We start from the raw sequence: 16,070 nt of genomic DNA on the forward strand, positions 1-16,070 counted from the left end.
TAATGTTTGTTTATCTGTACTGTCTGTTTTTTGTGTTGGTTCGGTCTCTTATCGCAGTCTGGAGTCTCAAGTGAAGCAGACACTCATAAATCACCTCACCCTCCGCCACCCAAACACTCAACGCTGTACCGCAGACCCTATTAACCTGCCCCGTATCTTAATGAGTTAGTTAACGCACTCTTTTCTGTTCCTGTAGCTCATCCCTGAGCCCCGGTGCCTGGGGAATGCTGGGAAAGTCTGATAATTGGCCGTAGTTTATCACGGATTGCAGACTGATGAATGAGGCACGCGGGACTCCATTTGTTTATGTCTTGTTTGTCTTTATCTCTCCGTCATCTCCTCTCCATCTCGTCTGTTTGCAGGCCGGAGTCAATGTGCTCCTGCAGGATGTGAACGGGAACATTCCACTGGACTACACCACAGAGGGGACGGAAACCAGATACATCCTCATCAGACACCTGGAGGAGAATGGTACAGCCCTGCTGTGCATTTGCTGCCTTGTTTTGTCTTTTTGCATGACTGCGCACTAGGTTTTGGTAATTACTGAATATGCGGTGTATGAATGCAAAATGATATGGTTGGTGAGATTTATTTATTGGGGTTTTGACTGAACTATATTTATGATTAATCAAAAATTAAGATAAAATTAGTTGTAATTATGGAATGCCATTACATTTTAAGATGTTTAAAGGGTCAAGAAACACCAAAAAACACTTTTTGAGATGTTGACAGTCATATATATGTGCCACTCTGCTAAAAACACTGTTAGGACACATATATTTTACTAAAAAGTGAAGAATTTTGTTTTTGCGTTATTTCCAGCAAATTCGTTTTTCCGGTTTGAAAGGAAATTTTGAAGCTAAGTCACTGTGATTAGATCCTTGTGTGTTCCAGCATGTAGACTGGATGTCTGTTCCGGCGAGTACAACGTGAGGTACAGTTAAAGTCAGAATTATTAGCCCCCTTCAATTCTTTTTCTTCTTTTTAAATATTTTCCAAATGATGTTGAACAGAGCAAGGAAATTTTCACAGTATGTCTGATAATATTTTTTCTTCTGGTAAAAGTCTTATTTGTTTATTTCGGCTAGAATAAAAGTAGTTATTAATTTTTTAAACACCATTTTAGGGACAAAATTATTAGCCCCTTTTAAGCTATATTTTTTCTTGATAATGTACAAAACAAACCAGTTATACAATAACTTGCCTAATTACCCTAACCTGCCTAGTAACCCTAATTAACCCAGTTGAGTCTTTAAATGTCACTTTAAGCTGTATAGAAGTGTCTTGAAAAATATCTAGTAAATTATTATTTACTGTCATCATGGTAAAGATAAATCTGTTATTAGAAATGAGTTCTTAAAACTATTATGTTTTGAAATGTGTTGAAAAAAAATTATCTCTATTAAACAGAATTTCTGAAAAAAATAAATAAGCGCTCTAATAATTCAGGGGGGCTAATAATTCTGACTTCAACTGTATTTGAGCTTTCAGCATTAATTTATAAGAAAGACTTCCAAGTCTTTCCAGACCGCTAATCAGAGCGCTCTATTGTGAATGAGGTGCAACTTCATTAATATGCATGATAGCTTCAAAGACTGTTAACAGTGTTCAGACGGCAGAGAGACGCTACGTTGTGTTTCCATCCATAATTCAAACAAATGGAAGAAGAAGAATTGTCCGGAGGCACTGGTCGTCAGTGTTACAATTATAAATGTGCTGCAACGAAGGTTGTGTTTTCAATTCCGTGCTATGAGAGCACAGCTGGATGTGCTCACGATACGCGACAGAAATACATTTGTAAGAAATATTTTTTTACCCAAGAGCTTTTCGCCTCTGAAAATGATGAAATCCAGATTTGCCACTCATATTTCTTTTAAGAAACCTGCGGTTCATGTTTGTGTTGATTGCCCTGTCTCTAAGTGTGGGATCAGTGCTCTTCATTTGTTTATTCAGAGCCAAAGTTAGTTAGTATTCAGCAGTATTTTTTCAGTTTTTAAAGAGACACCTTAGTGACTTGGTCACTACAATATTATGGGCTGAAAGATCCGCTGTAAATGCTGCTCTCAGAATGTAAACACCTTAATCAAACTATTACCGTCGTGTAGAATTTTTCACGGCAGTTTGTGACAGGATAGTCACTGAATAGTTCTGATGCTACCTATTGGGTGCTTCCAAGTTACAGAGAAATGCGTAGGGTTGTTTTTTCACCCATTCGCCATGCGGTATCAAACATACCATTAAAACAACACTCTTCCAGCAGTTCCTTGCATCCAATATCTCGTTTATCATGGTGGGCACGCATGAAATGTTCCTGAATGAAAGTGAAAGTTCCAAACTGCAGTTAAAGTCGACAAATTATTAATTTGGCAAATGATTTGATATCCTTGTAAACACAGCCACTGTCTTTCTCTCCTGCGTCTGTGTGTTCTTTTGCCTCTGTGAAAATCAGTGCATGCCGAAAATGAAACTCTCATTTCTATGCAAAACCTTCCCTCTTTCCCTCCCCCGACACTTCCAACTAAACAAAGCTTGACTCACCCACTTTGCTGACATTTTTCAAACCAGAGGTGTGAAAACATTCTGCTGAGACAGGGGGGGGTTTGTGGCCCTTTAAAGTGTTTTTAATTTATTATTAAAAGCAAAATGTTCAGTGTCATTACTCCAACTACACATTCTAAAGAACTGTTACAGGTTCAATTAAATGAACACTTTTTTTTTTTTTTTTGCAAAAAAACATTAATTTCAAAAAGAAAATTCTTAACTTGTAAAAGTACATTTATATTTTTAAATTTAATTAAATTAAATTAAATTAAATTAAATTAAATTAAATTTAATTTAATTTAATTTAATTTAATTTAATTTAATTTAATTTAATTTAATTTAATTTAATTTAATTTAATTTAATTTAATTTGGCCCATTAGAGAAAATAAGATGTTTAGAAAAATGTTGGTTATCAGTGGGTGTCAGTTTAACAGTTTAATATGCTTCCAGCATTCTTTGAAAACATCTCCTTTTGGATGTTTATCTGAAGAAACAAACTCATATAGGTTTTGAGCAAATGATGGAGCAAATTTCATTTTTATGTGTGCATGTTTTCTGTGTCTCATATGTAAATGACATAAAGCAGCCCTGCCCACTGCACAAACAGTTTTAGTGACATTAACCATCTGTAAAGGTTTATGACGCTATATACCGTCATTTGCTCAGCCATGTCTATGTTAACACTCTGGAATGCTGTCATCTCTCATGCTGGCAGCAGTAAGAGTTACTTCAGCCCGCTGATCAATCAGCGATACCCAGAGGAACAGACACACTTCAGAGAGCTCATTCATCATTACAGTCAACACACACACACACTCTCTAACCATGACCTTCCACATCCTATGCTTTGTCTAATATTACACATTAGCAAGTGAACATGGTTTGTTGCATCAGAAGCCCTGTTTGCACCTGTTAACAGGACTTTTTGTGTGATTCTTTGCATAATAATTTTGCTCAGACCTCTAGTTAAATTACTTTATTTATTTATTTATTTATTTTTTTTTTTTGCTTAACAGCCAAAAACGGTTTGCTCCTTACTGAGTTCTTGGTGTTTTTGCATGTTTGTGACACTTAACTATTTCAAATGATCAAACAAATTTAAATATGAGTCAAAGATAACATAAGTAAACACATCATGCAGTTTTAAAAATGAAGATTTGCATTATTAATGAAAACAAAATACAAAACTACATAGCCCTTTGTGAAAAAGTGTTTGCCCCCTAAACCTACAAAAAAAATAAATAAATAAAATGATTGGCCACCTTAAGCAAAAACAACAGTAGTCAAGCTTAATCGATAACTTGCAATATGTCACAGCATCTGAATTGGACACAGGTCAGGACTTTGACTAGACCACTCCAAAGTCTTTATTTTGTTTTTCGTCAACCATTCAAAAGTGGACTTGCTGGTGTGCTTTGGGTCATTGTCCTGCTGCAGAACACTTTTGACAAACACTTTTGTCCACACAATGCTATGTAGTTTGGGATTTTGTAAAACACAAACAAACAAATCACAAACAAACACATAAAACACAAATTTCAATAGTTACAGTTATGGCTACTGAGAATTGCTCAATGAAAAATCATTGCTCAATGGTCTTGCGAACCACCCAAAGCAAGTGCTTTGTAACATTCCACTCACGCTCGCCGGTAAACTAATACACCTCAGATCTACGCCAACATAAAATTTCTCTAGGCTAACTATATATATTTTTTTAGAAACAAATCTTAAATAACTGACTAAAATAAGGCCTCATGATGAAATAAGTTTCTGTTTCAAAGCAGCATTCTTTCTTGTGATTTTCTTCTTTCAGTACTATTTTTTTTTTTTAATAATTTTTGAAAAGGAATAAGTGATCAATTGTGCATTTTTTAGACAGATGTGTGTGTTATACTATAGTTTATCTCACTGTTAGCCTATTTTAAACTATAAAGGTCTGAGCATAATTGTAATTAATGCGTATGCTTGTTTTAATTATTGCAATACTTTAATTATTAATTATAAAAACATTAATTCATTCCTTGATTAGAATGAATAAACACAAATTTAATTAACCGATAAACAAATAAACACAAACTTTAGTCAAATAAACAAACATTTTAAATAGTTAAATAAATACATTAATAAATTCAAATATAAATACACATTTAAAAAAAATAAATAAAAAACAAAGATAAATAAATAAATAAATATATAAAAAGCAAACAAAGTTGGCTTTTCGTTCCACTGTGGCGATCCCGGATTAATTAAAGGACTGAGCCGAGAAGAAAATGAATGAATGAATGAATTATTTGCAGTTGTGAGTATTAAAATCAAATGCATTACATTAGGCAAGGCAGTGGCGCAGTAGGTAGTGCTGTCGCCTCACAGCAAGAACGTCGCTGGTTCGAACCTCGGCTCAGTTGTCGTTTCTGTGTGGAGTTTGCATGTTCTCCCTGCCTTCGCGTGGGTTTTCCTCACGGTGCTCCGGTTTTCCCCCACTGTCCAAAGACATGTGGTACAGGTGAATTGGGTAAGCTAAATTGTCCGTAGTGTATGAGTGCGCGTGTGAATGTGTGTGGATGTTTCCCAGAAATGGGTTGCGGCTGGATGGGCATCCGCTGCGTAAACACTTGCAAAGTTGGCGGTTGATTCCGCTGTGGTGACCCCGGATTAATAAAGGGACTAAGCTGAAGAAAATAAAATGAAATGAAATGAACATTACATTAATGATTGCATTTGTCAAGTTAGACAGTGGATTTTGCTGTTATTTTTGGTGTACTTAATAATAATAATAATAAAAAAAAAAGATTTTATTTTTTAATATAATGAAAAAGCTCTATAATTGACTGTGACTTGACTGCGACACCTGTCTGTGTGTGTTAGGAGTGGACATGAGCTCTGTCCACCAGATGAAGAGCCAGCGCTGCTTCACCATGATGTCTGACGTGAAGCAGCTGGTCAGCAGCGGGGGAAGCGTCAATCAACAAAATGACGATGGGGTCACGCTGGTGAGAAAACATATGAATATCCTAATATGTAACGGTTCGCTGATCACTAAACATGAAATCTGTTCAATGTGTGTAGGCTGAAGTGAATCAGACATCTGACTACATGAAACGTCACGTGTAAGGTTTGTCTGTGTTTGTTGTGTTTGCAGCTACACATCGCTAGTGCCAGCGGCTATAAGGAGGTGGTGTCAGTTCTGCTGGAGAATGGAGCAGATGTACTGGTGTCTGACAGCAGCTACTGGACGCCATTACATCTAGCTGCCAAATATGGACAGGTACACATCATGACATGAGAGCCATTTCTTTCTTTCTTTCTTTCTTTCTTTCTTTCTTTCTTTCTTTCTTTCTTTCTTTCTTTCTTTCTTTCTTTCTTTCTTTCTTTCTTTCTTTCTTTCTTTCTTTCTTTCTTTCTTTCTTTCTTTCTTTCTTTCTTTCTTTCTTTCTTTCTTTCTTTCTTTCTTTCTTTCTTTCTTTCTTTCTTTCTTTCTTTCTTTCTTTCTTTGGAAATCATATTCTGATATAGACCAAAGGGTTTGGCAACTTTAAGAGCATGTGTAATAGATGAATGTATGAATATTTAAATGCTTGCTTGTTTTGGAATATTTAAGTGCTTGTTTGTTTATGAATTTTATTAAAATTATTTAAGATTTGCACATCTAATCAGTAATCAGATGTAATAAATATACATGTGTTTGTTTTTATAGCATACAATATGTATTCATTTAATTTAAAAATGTAACAAAAATATATATAAGTAAATCATATCTTGTAAAAATTAAATGGATACATTTATTTACATGTATTGAAAGGGTAGTTCACCTAAAAATGAAAATGCCCTCTGTCAAGTGGTTTCTAAACCTTTGAGTTTCATTTTTCTGTTAAAATCTATAGGAGATTTTTCAAAAATGTTCGAAACCTGTAACCATTGACATTCTGTTGTAAGAAAAACAAATACTATAGAACACAGTGGTTACAGGGTTTTAAAATGGTTTAAAATAAGTAATTTTTCAGAACTTCAGAAGAAAAAGAAAGGTTCGTCTCTACTAAATGATGAGCAAATATTATTTATTAATTGTTTTATTTTTATACATACATACACCTTGTTATATGTATGGTGTTGTTTTAAGTCTGGTCAAAAAAGATTGCTGATCCCAGAACTAAACAAATGTGAATTATTGGAATTTTCATGAGTGAAATTCTGTTTGGCTCATGCTTTCTTGTCATTAGCCGCTAAGCCATATTGCTGCTTGCGGTCAGTTGAATATTGATGCTGGAGTTATAGTAGACCAAATACAGTTCGTTATCACCCTCCCTTCTTCCTCCTGATTAATGAGACTTCAGCTTTGCATTGATCTTACCAATTCCCAGCCAGATGGGCTGGAGTGTTGAGGATCATATGCAAGTACTAATGTGTTTTATATGAGTTGAATAACACAGTTTGCGCTGGAGGAGATTGATTTCTTGAGGAAAGGATAGACCTGCTGACACGGTCAAATATTTGAAAATGTTTCAGGCTACTGATGAGAACATTTCTTCATACTTCTCCTTTGTTCTTTTTGTCCCTCGGGTACTCTTGCCTTCATCTACATATTCTCCTTTCCCTTGTACTCCCTTAGATCTTTTGTGAGATGTAGTCTTAGTTGGGGCTTTTACAGGCAAGTGCACGGCTGGAAACTTGCTTGTGACAAATTATAGTAGCTAGAAAATGAACTAGCTGCTTGCTATGATATGTTAGTATTACTAACTAGTTAAAATGTGCTAATTTATGTTAGCAACGTGAAAAATTCTAGCAGTGTTTATGTTCTGTGTTCCAAAAAATAAACATTTTATCAACATGCTAAAAACCATGTTAGCCATGTGTTAAAACATTTAAATTAATGCCAGCAACATGTTAGCATTAAAACAGTTTAATTAAAAAAATCAACATGCTTATACATTATTGGATAGTGTAAAAATGTGTACTTGTGTTTGAAATAACCTAGTGACAAATTATAGTAGCTAGTAAATGTATAAGTAGTTTGCTATGAAATGTTCATATTATAACTAGTTGAAATGTGCTAACTTATGTTAGCAACATGTGAAAAATAATGTTCATGTTCTCTGTTACAAAGAAGAAATGTTTTATTAGCCTAAAAACATGATATCAACATGCTAAAAAGCATGTAGGCCATGTGTTAAAAACATAAAAAATTAATACTAGCAACATGTTAGAATTAAAACGATTTAATCAACATATAAACAGGACTTCATTTGTGCCAGAACATTCTGGATCCGGCACCTCTGAAATCTGATCCGGCACCTCATTTTACTGATCCCCCTCCTCAATCGCTTCTCCCCTGTCCGCTGTGCACCTTTACTGTCTTTAGTGACTCCCTAACTCTCTTCACTTTCGTCTACAACAAATCCCTCCGCTCTTCCCCTCCGTCATCCATCCCCCCGCCATCTCAAACCCACCCCCCACCCCCTCCTTCCACTTTCGAGCGCGGCACCTCTACATCCTTAGGTACCATGACGGATCTGTTACCCTTGTCTTTTCGGGGACCTTACAATTCACAAATTACGCTCTGCATATCAACATGCTAATGCATTATTGCATAGTTGTGCTAGCAATAACCTAGTGACACATTATATTAGCCAGTAAATGTATCAGCAGCATGTTATGACATGATGGGATAGTGTGAAAACATGCTAATTCATGTTAGGAACGTAAAACATATGTTAGAAACATGCAAACAATGTTCATGTTGCCTGTTAGTAATTTGCTGACCACCCAAGACACATTTTATTAGCATAAAAACAAACATGATATCAACATTCTAGGATCATGCAAAAGTAGATTACCCATTTGCTGAAACATGGAATTGAGTGCTAGCAAAATGGTAAACTATCCTGGTATAGTCTTACAAGTGTGTGCATGTGTTAGAAACAATTGAGGGTCACATTATAGTAGCTAAATACACTAGCTGTATGTTATGACATTAACATTGTTGATGTCATGACAATGTCAATGTTAATTCATGTTAGCAACTCATGAAACATGTATTTTAAACATAACAACATGCATGTTCATGGTAGTAATATTATAACTATGACAGGGAAATTTAGCTACATAAAAAAGGGTAGGATTGTGTTAACAAAGTGTTAGCCATGTGTTAAAGCATGATTATTTATGCTAGCAAACCTTAACATTAAACCGTTTAATTTAGTTTTTTTGCTAACATTAAAATAGTTTTATTAATTGTAAACATGCTTATTCATGCCCCATAGTGATAAACATATTAAATTTGTTAAAAACATGCTAGCAAAATTCATGTTAGCAATATTCTAAAAATAATAATAATAATAATACAAAAATATTTTAGCGACATAAAGCCATGTGCTAAAACGTAGCATTTTTTTCATTAATCAAAAAAAAAAAATATGCTAAATCATGCTGCAAATTGTTAAAAATGTTCCATTCGTTAAAGACATGCTAATGATACATTTTATTAGCAGTAAATCTAATAGTAGCATTTGACATATTAAAACATGTTAATTTCTGTTAGCAGTTAACAGTATAAAAAATGTTGGAAACATGCTAACAACATGCATGTTCATATTAGTTATATGCTAACGATGCACAAAATATTTTTTTGTGACACACTAAATGCTAGAATTGTCACACCTGTTGCAGTGCCCTAGTTTGGACACTTGAGGGCACTAGTTTGTTTTGTAGTTTCACTTCATTTCCCATAATCCTTTGTATTACTGATTGTGTTATGTTACAGCTGTTTTGTGTTTGTTAATTTAGTCCTGTCTTTATAAACCCTCTTGTCCTCTGTTTTAGTGGCTAGAATAATGTTAGCCATGTGTTAAAACATGAAAATTTATGCCGGCATTAAAATGGTTTAATTCATTATAAAAATGCGAGTTCATGCTGCATAGTGTTAAAAAAGTTAAATGTGTTAAAAACATGCTAGTGACACAATTTAGTAGCTATTAAATTAGCATTTTATTTGTATTAACATAAAGTTAAAACATGTTAATTCGTGTTGGCAACGTGTATGGTAAAAACATGCTAGCAACATTTATCTTCATGGTAGTAATATTTTAAACATGCAAGAAACATATTAGCAACAGAAAATTGTTAGGATCATGTTAACACATTTTAGCTATGTGCTAAAACATGGCAGTTTATGCAAGCAACATGTTAGCATTAAAATGGTTTCATTAATCATAAAACTGCTAAATCATGCTGCATACTATTAAAAATGTTAAATATGTTAAAGACATGCTAGTGACTTATTGTATTAGCCAGTGAATCTACTAGTAGCATTTGATGCCATTAATAATGTTAAAACTTGTTAATTTTTGTTAGCAATTTACAGTGACAGTACAACAGCATGTTTATGTTAGTAGCCATGCAAGAAACATATAAGCAACATAGAAAATTGTTAGGATCATGTTAACACATTTTAGCCATATTCTAAAATGTGTCGGTTTACGCTAGCAACGTGTGCACATCAAAGCCGTTTTGATTCTATTTCACAACGGCATAATGTTAAACATGTTATAAACATGTAGGAGAAGCATTAACCATTAGGCTATGTTAGCAACATGTTAACTTTGTGTTAAAACAGCATGTAAAATTTGTAATTTCAGTCATAAAGGCAAAGTTTACCATTTACTTACGCTCAAGTGGTTCTAAACGTTCATCTCTTTCTTCCTTTGAACACAAAACATGAAATTCTGAAAAATGTTTGAAATCTAGCAGCCATCACATCCATAGTAGAAAACTACAAAATAATAAACGTACAATGGAAATCAATGGCTTCCCAACATTCTTTTTCATTCTTTTTTTGTGTTAAACAAAAATAAACTCAAACATGTTTGATGAGTGATGGATGACAAACTTTGAGTGAACTATTCCTTTAATACATTAAAACATCCTTTAAAACAGTCATTCATTCGTTCATTCATTCATTCATTTTCTACTGCTTATCTGGGGCCGGGTTGTGGGGGCAACAATTATTAGACTTGCCTCTCCCCAGACAATTCCTCCAGTTCCTTCAGGGGGATCCCATGGTGTTCCCCGAGGCCTCCTTCCGGTGGGACATCCCTGGAACACCTCCTTAGATGGGCATCCAGGAGGCATCCGAAATGGATGCTGGAGCCACCTCAGCTGACTTCTCTCAATGTGGAGGAGCAGCGGCTCTACTCCGTTCTCCTCCCGGGTGACAGACCATTAGGGTACGCCCTGCCACCCTGCGAAGAAAACTCGGCTGCTTGTATCCAAGATCTTGTCCTTTGAGTCATGACCCAAAGCTCATGACCATAGGTGAGAGTAGGAACATAGATTGACCAGTAAATTGAGAGCTTTGCCTTTCGGCTCAGCTCCTTCTTTACCACAACGAACCGGTACATTGATTGCATTACTGCTGCTGCTGCACCAATCCGCATGTCAATCTCACGCTTCATCCTTTCCTCACTCATGAACAAAACCCCAAGATACTTGTACTCCTCAACCTGGGGTAAAGACCTAAAGATGGCAAACCACCTTTTTCCGGTGGAGCACCATGGCCTTGGACTTAGAGGTACTGATCATCCCAGCTGCGTCAAACTCAGGGGCAAACTGCCCCAGTGCATGCTGAAGGTCTGTGTTCGATAAAGCCAACAACTTCATCATCTGCGAATAACAGAGGTGAAAGCCTGTGGTCCCCGAACCGGACCCCCTCCAGCCCAAGGCTGCGCTTTGAAATTATGTATATAATAATAATTATGAAGAGAATTGGTAACAAAGGCCTGCCAGAGTCCAACATGCACTGGGAACAAGTCTGGCTTATTTGCAACAAGAATCAGTCCAAGGCACTCGAGTAAAGTGAAAAAATTAAAAAGCCTTTATTCACATGGCTAGATCTCTAAAAACCAACGCGTTTCGGCAGAAGTCTGCCTTCATCAGGGTAACAGTGATCAGGTGCGTCTAGAGTCTCTTTTGAGTACTACGGTCACATGACTCATTTAAACATCTCAAATGGCACTCAAATAATTTAACAAGCAAACTCTACTACCATCATAAATTCGGCATAAATACACAAACACCCACTTGCATATGTGGGAAAAGAGAGAGAGAGAGAGAAGAAAAAAGAATATATATACATACATACACATATACGTATATATACATACACATATACATATACATATATATATATATATATACACATACATACATACATACATACACATACATGTATACAATATATACACATACATGGAAAATACATACATACATATAAACACATACATCAATGTATAATGACGATCTGTAAAGCATCTATAGAAAAACTCATTTAATCATTTAAAAAACTCATTTAATCATTCATTCGGTTCGTTCCGCTGTGGCGACCCCGGATTAATGAGGGGACTAAGCCGATAAGAAAATGAATGATTAAATGAGTTTTTCTATAGATGCTTTACAGATCGTCATTATACATTGATGTATGTGTTTATATGTATGTATGTATTTTCCATGTATGTGTATATATTGTATACATGTATGTGTATGTATGTATGTATGTATGTGTATATATATATATATATATGTATATGTATATGTGTATGTATATATACGTATATGTGTATGTATGTATATATATTCTTTTTTCTTCTCTCTCTCTCTCTCTTTTCCCACATATGCAAGTGGGTGTTTGTGTATTTATGCCGAATTTATGATGGTAGTAGAGTTTGCTTGTTAAATTATTTGAGTGCCATTTGAGATGTTTAAATGAGTCATGTGACCGTAGTACTCAAAAGAGACTCTAGACGCACCTGATCACTGTTACCCTGATGAAGGCAGACTTCTGCCGAAACGCGTTGGTTTTTAGAGATCTAGCCATGTGAATAAAGGCTTTTTAATTTTTTCACTTTACTCGAGTGCCTTGGACTGATTCTTGTTGCAGATTTGATGAATCCCTTACCCAAAGAGCACCGACCATACATTTGAACTTACCCCAGAGCGCTTTTTGTTTTGTTTTTTCTGAAGTCTGGCTTATTGTTGGCAATGCAAACCAGACTTCTACTCTGTTCATACAGGGACGAGACGACACTTAGCAGAGTGCCTCTGACCCCATACTCCCAGAGCACCCTCCACAGAATGCCTTGAGGTACAAGGTCGAATGTCTTCTACAAGTCCACAAAATCCACTTATTTAGAATAATTTCTGGAGGACATGCTAAAGATAAAAAAAAAATAATAATAAAAGATGCTAAAATTCAGGCTTAAATAAACCGTTTTACTGCAGTTTTAATCAAATGAAGACAAACATGGAGAGTAAAACAGACTAAAACATTGAAGAGTAGTGTAAAGGAAAATAGTCTAATCACAGAACTGCATAATTAGTTTATTTATATTATTGTGAAAATTATTGTTCTATTATTAATTTGCTTTATACTGCTACATTTCAAATGCACAGAATATTACTGCATGTTTACAATACAATTGTTTTCAGAGAAGTGTTCCAGTAGACTCCCACACCTGCACACACTCACATTATAAACACACACACACACACACACATATTTTCACTGCCCACATACATAATTTATCGCAGCAGGACAGAATATTCTCTCTCTCTTTCACACACAGACAGACATCGAGTCAGTCATTAGTACTGCAGATTGTTGAATGACTCAGCAGAACGACAGAGTTTCACTTGAGTTTCAGCATCTGAACAGCTGGGAGACACAGATACAGTATCTGTATGTGCAGTAAACCATGGCGAACAGTGTAGACAGGGTGAAAATATTATACCCACAGCCAATCAAATGCATGTTATTATTGAAAGTGTTGAGTAACTCTGCCGACTCTACCAGTCACTGTGGTGGGCGATTGCCGAATCCCCTGATTGAGTTGATGCGAGACCATGACACACACACTCTTGTTGAAGCAACACCTTCATTTATATTATGAGAAAAAAGATTAAATACAATCTGGAATAGCCTGTGGGAAGTTGCCTGTTTGTCCTAATCTGTCAAGTAGTTTCTCAAGTTTACATGAAGGGGTTTGACACTTTTAATATTAAATGCCTTTTGTCAAAGAGAAAATAATAATAATAATAATAATAATAATAATAATAATAATAATAATGATGATGAACCAATGATTATACAATGAATAATACAAATGAATGAATGAATGAATAATAATAATAATAATAATAATATTAACAATAATAATAATAATAGTAATAATAATAATAATAATAATAATAATAATAATAATAATAATAATTCACATTCATTCATTTATTTTCTTTTTGTCTTAGTCCATTTATTAATCTGGGTATGCCACAGCGGAATGAACTGCTAACTTCTTCAGCATATGTTTTACGCAGCGAATGCCCTTCCAGCTGCAACCGATCACTGGGAAAATACTACTACTAGTACTACTATCACTACTACTACTACTACTACTACTACTACTACTACTAATAATAATAATAATAATAATGATGATGATGATGATGATGATGGTGATAATGATGATAATAATAAAAATATAATAATAATAATAATAATAATTATTATTATTATTATTATTATTATTATTATTAAAACTAAATTTACTAAATTTTTCTTTTTTTTAACACAGTGCAATATTCAAGCTTATTTAATAAAATGTTGTATTTGTTTTTTATTGATAAATATTTTATTTTATTAAAATACTTTTTATATTTTTTATGTAAAATACTTTTTTATATATTTTTCTTTTTCCTTTTTATTTATATAATTTTTTCATTTTATTTTATTTTTTATTTTATTTTTATTTTTTTTTTACTTTCTTGCCCTATCTTTATACTTCATACACTGTAAACTATATTTCTCATCTTTATTTTAGTTTTGTTGGCTTAAAGTGAAAGCTATTCAGAAAGCTGTGGTAAAACCATCAACAAGATCCACAATGCAGTACAGTAAGATTTCACTGTAGATTCTTTACAGTAAAAATCTTAAAAGATGTCATGTCACGTTTCTTGTACTTAAATCCGCTTCAATTTCAATTTATCCTGCAATCATTGGCCATCCAGAAGTTAATCTGTTGCATTAGGGCTCCAAAGTGGTTTATTTTAGACCCAAACACATGTATAATACATCAAACTCGCATGTCATGCACATTCCATTGGCATGAGTCCAAATGTCTTTGAGTCTGAAACACTATAATAAAATACCTGAAACATTACAAAATGAGTAGAGGCACAGAAACAGAATTAAAAAGACGAGTCCATACGAGTCCATATATCAGGCTGTGTTTAATGATTGCGGTGCTGAAGATGTGAGCTGTGAGCATACGCTGAAGCAGAGCTGATGTTGTAGAGTATTCTCACAGCTGATGGATGCAAACCTCCTTAAGATGTGACCTACATCTTTTAGTATTCTCTTTGAGTCATAGAGATGTTTGTGTGTTTGCGTTTCCCTACAGACCCACATTGTGAGCCAGCTGTTGAAGCACAAAGCAGATCCTACGCTACTGAACTGCAACCAGGACAAGCCCTCAGGTACAAATACACATGCTAAAACTAAACTAGTGTACTGTATGTATATATCTAGAGGAGAGAAAAAATATATACAGTTGAAGTCAGAATTATTATACTATTTTCAATATAAATAATAATAATAATAACAATAATAATAATAATAATAATAATAATAATAACTTACAAATAAAATGATAAAATTGAGCCTACTTTATGGCCAGTTTTATTTGAATGTTCCATTCCCTTCTCAAGTGCTTATTTAAGGAGGGATGGACAGTTCATTCATTCATTTTCTTTTCGGCTTAGTCCCTTTATTAATCTGGGGTTGCCACAATGGAATGAACTGCCAACTTATCCAGCATTTTAGGCAGCAGATGCCCTTTTTGCCGCAATCCATTTCTGGGAAAATATCCATACACACTCATTCGCACACATACACTATGGACAATTTAGCCTACCCAATTCACCTGTACCACAAGTCTTTGGACTGTGGGGGAAACCCACGCAAACTCAGGGAGAACATGCAAACTCCACACAGAAACGCCAACTGACACAGCTGAGGCTCAAACCAGCGACCTTCTTGCTGTGAGGTGACAGCACTACCTACTGCACCACTGCATCGCCTGGATGGAAAGTTTTAATTGTTTATCAATAAATTTAAAGATATTATTAGTATGTGTTTATAATGTGATTGTGCAGGTGTGGGAGTCTACTGAAACACTTCTCTGAAAGATATTATTATTATTACTAATAAAACCTGAAATGTTAATTAATAATCAATTAAATTAAATTAAAAGTGTGAAAAAAAACATAAAAGGCCCTTTTAAGATCACAAAGCTGCACGGTCTTCTTACATACCAGCTACTATAGTCTCTGTAGTACAATTCTATAACTTTCTGACAGAATATATCTGAAAACATATGGTAAAAGATGACATACACTTGTCTCTCTTTTAGTGTGTTCGACTGCTTTTCCTCTCTAGAGCATTCTTCGGGCGGTGAATATTTCCTAGCTGAGCAGATTTCTTCAG

General features: G+C 34.6%; 1 protein-coding gene across 16 annotated transcripts in view; it reads left to right on the forward strand.

The window, feature by feature from the left end:
* myo16 (myosin XVI) overlaps positions 1-16,070 on the forward strand; it is a 360,917-nt gene that overhangs the window by 174,384 nt on the left and 170,463 nt on the right. For all 16 annotated transcript variants that reach the window (XR_015499043.1, XR_015499042.1, XM_087267331.1 and 13 more), the window contains 4 exons: positions 363-471; positions 5,408-5,532; positions 5,682-5,807; positions 14,986-15,061. Coding sequence is in view for 14 of the 16 variants with exons in the window: in XM_087267331.1 (XP_087123457.1) it covers positions 363-471; positions 5,408-5,532; positions 5,682-5,807; positions 14,986-15,061 (436 nt within the window). In the remaining 2 variants the exon portion in view is untranslated. The remainder of the gene's footprint in view (positions 1-362; positions 472-5,407; positions 5,533-5,681; positions 5,808-14,985; positions 15,062-16,070) is intronic.

Source organism: Danio rerio, chromosome 9, assembly GCF_052040795.2.
Source record: "Danio rerio strain M-AB ecotype USA chromosome 9, GRCz13ab, whole genome shotgun sequence".
Lineage (NCBI taxonomy): Eukaryota > Metazoa > Chordata > Actinopteri > Cypriniformes > Danionidae > Danio > Danio rerio.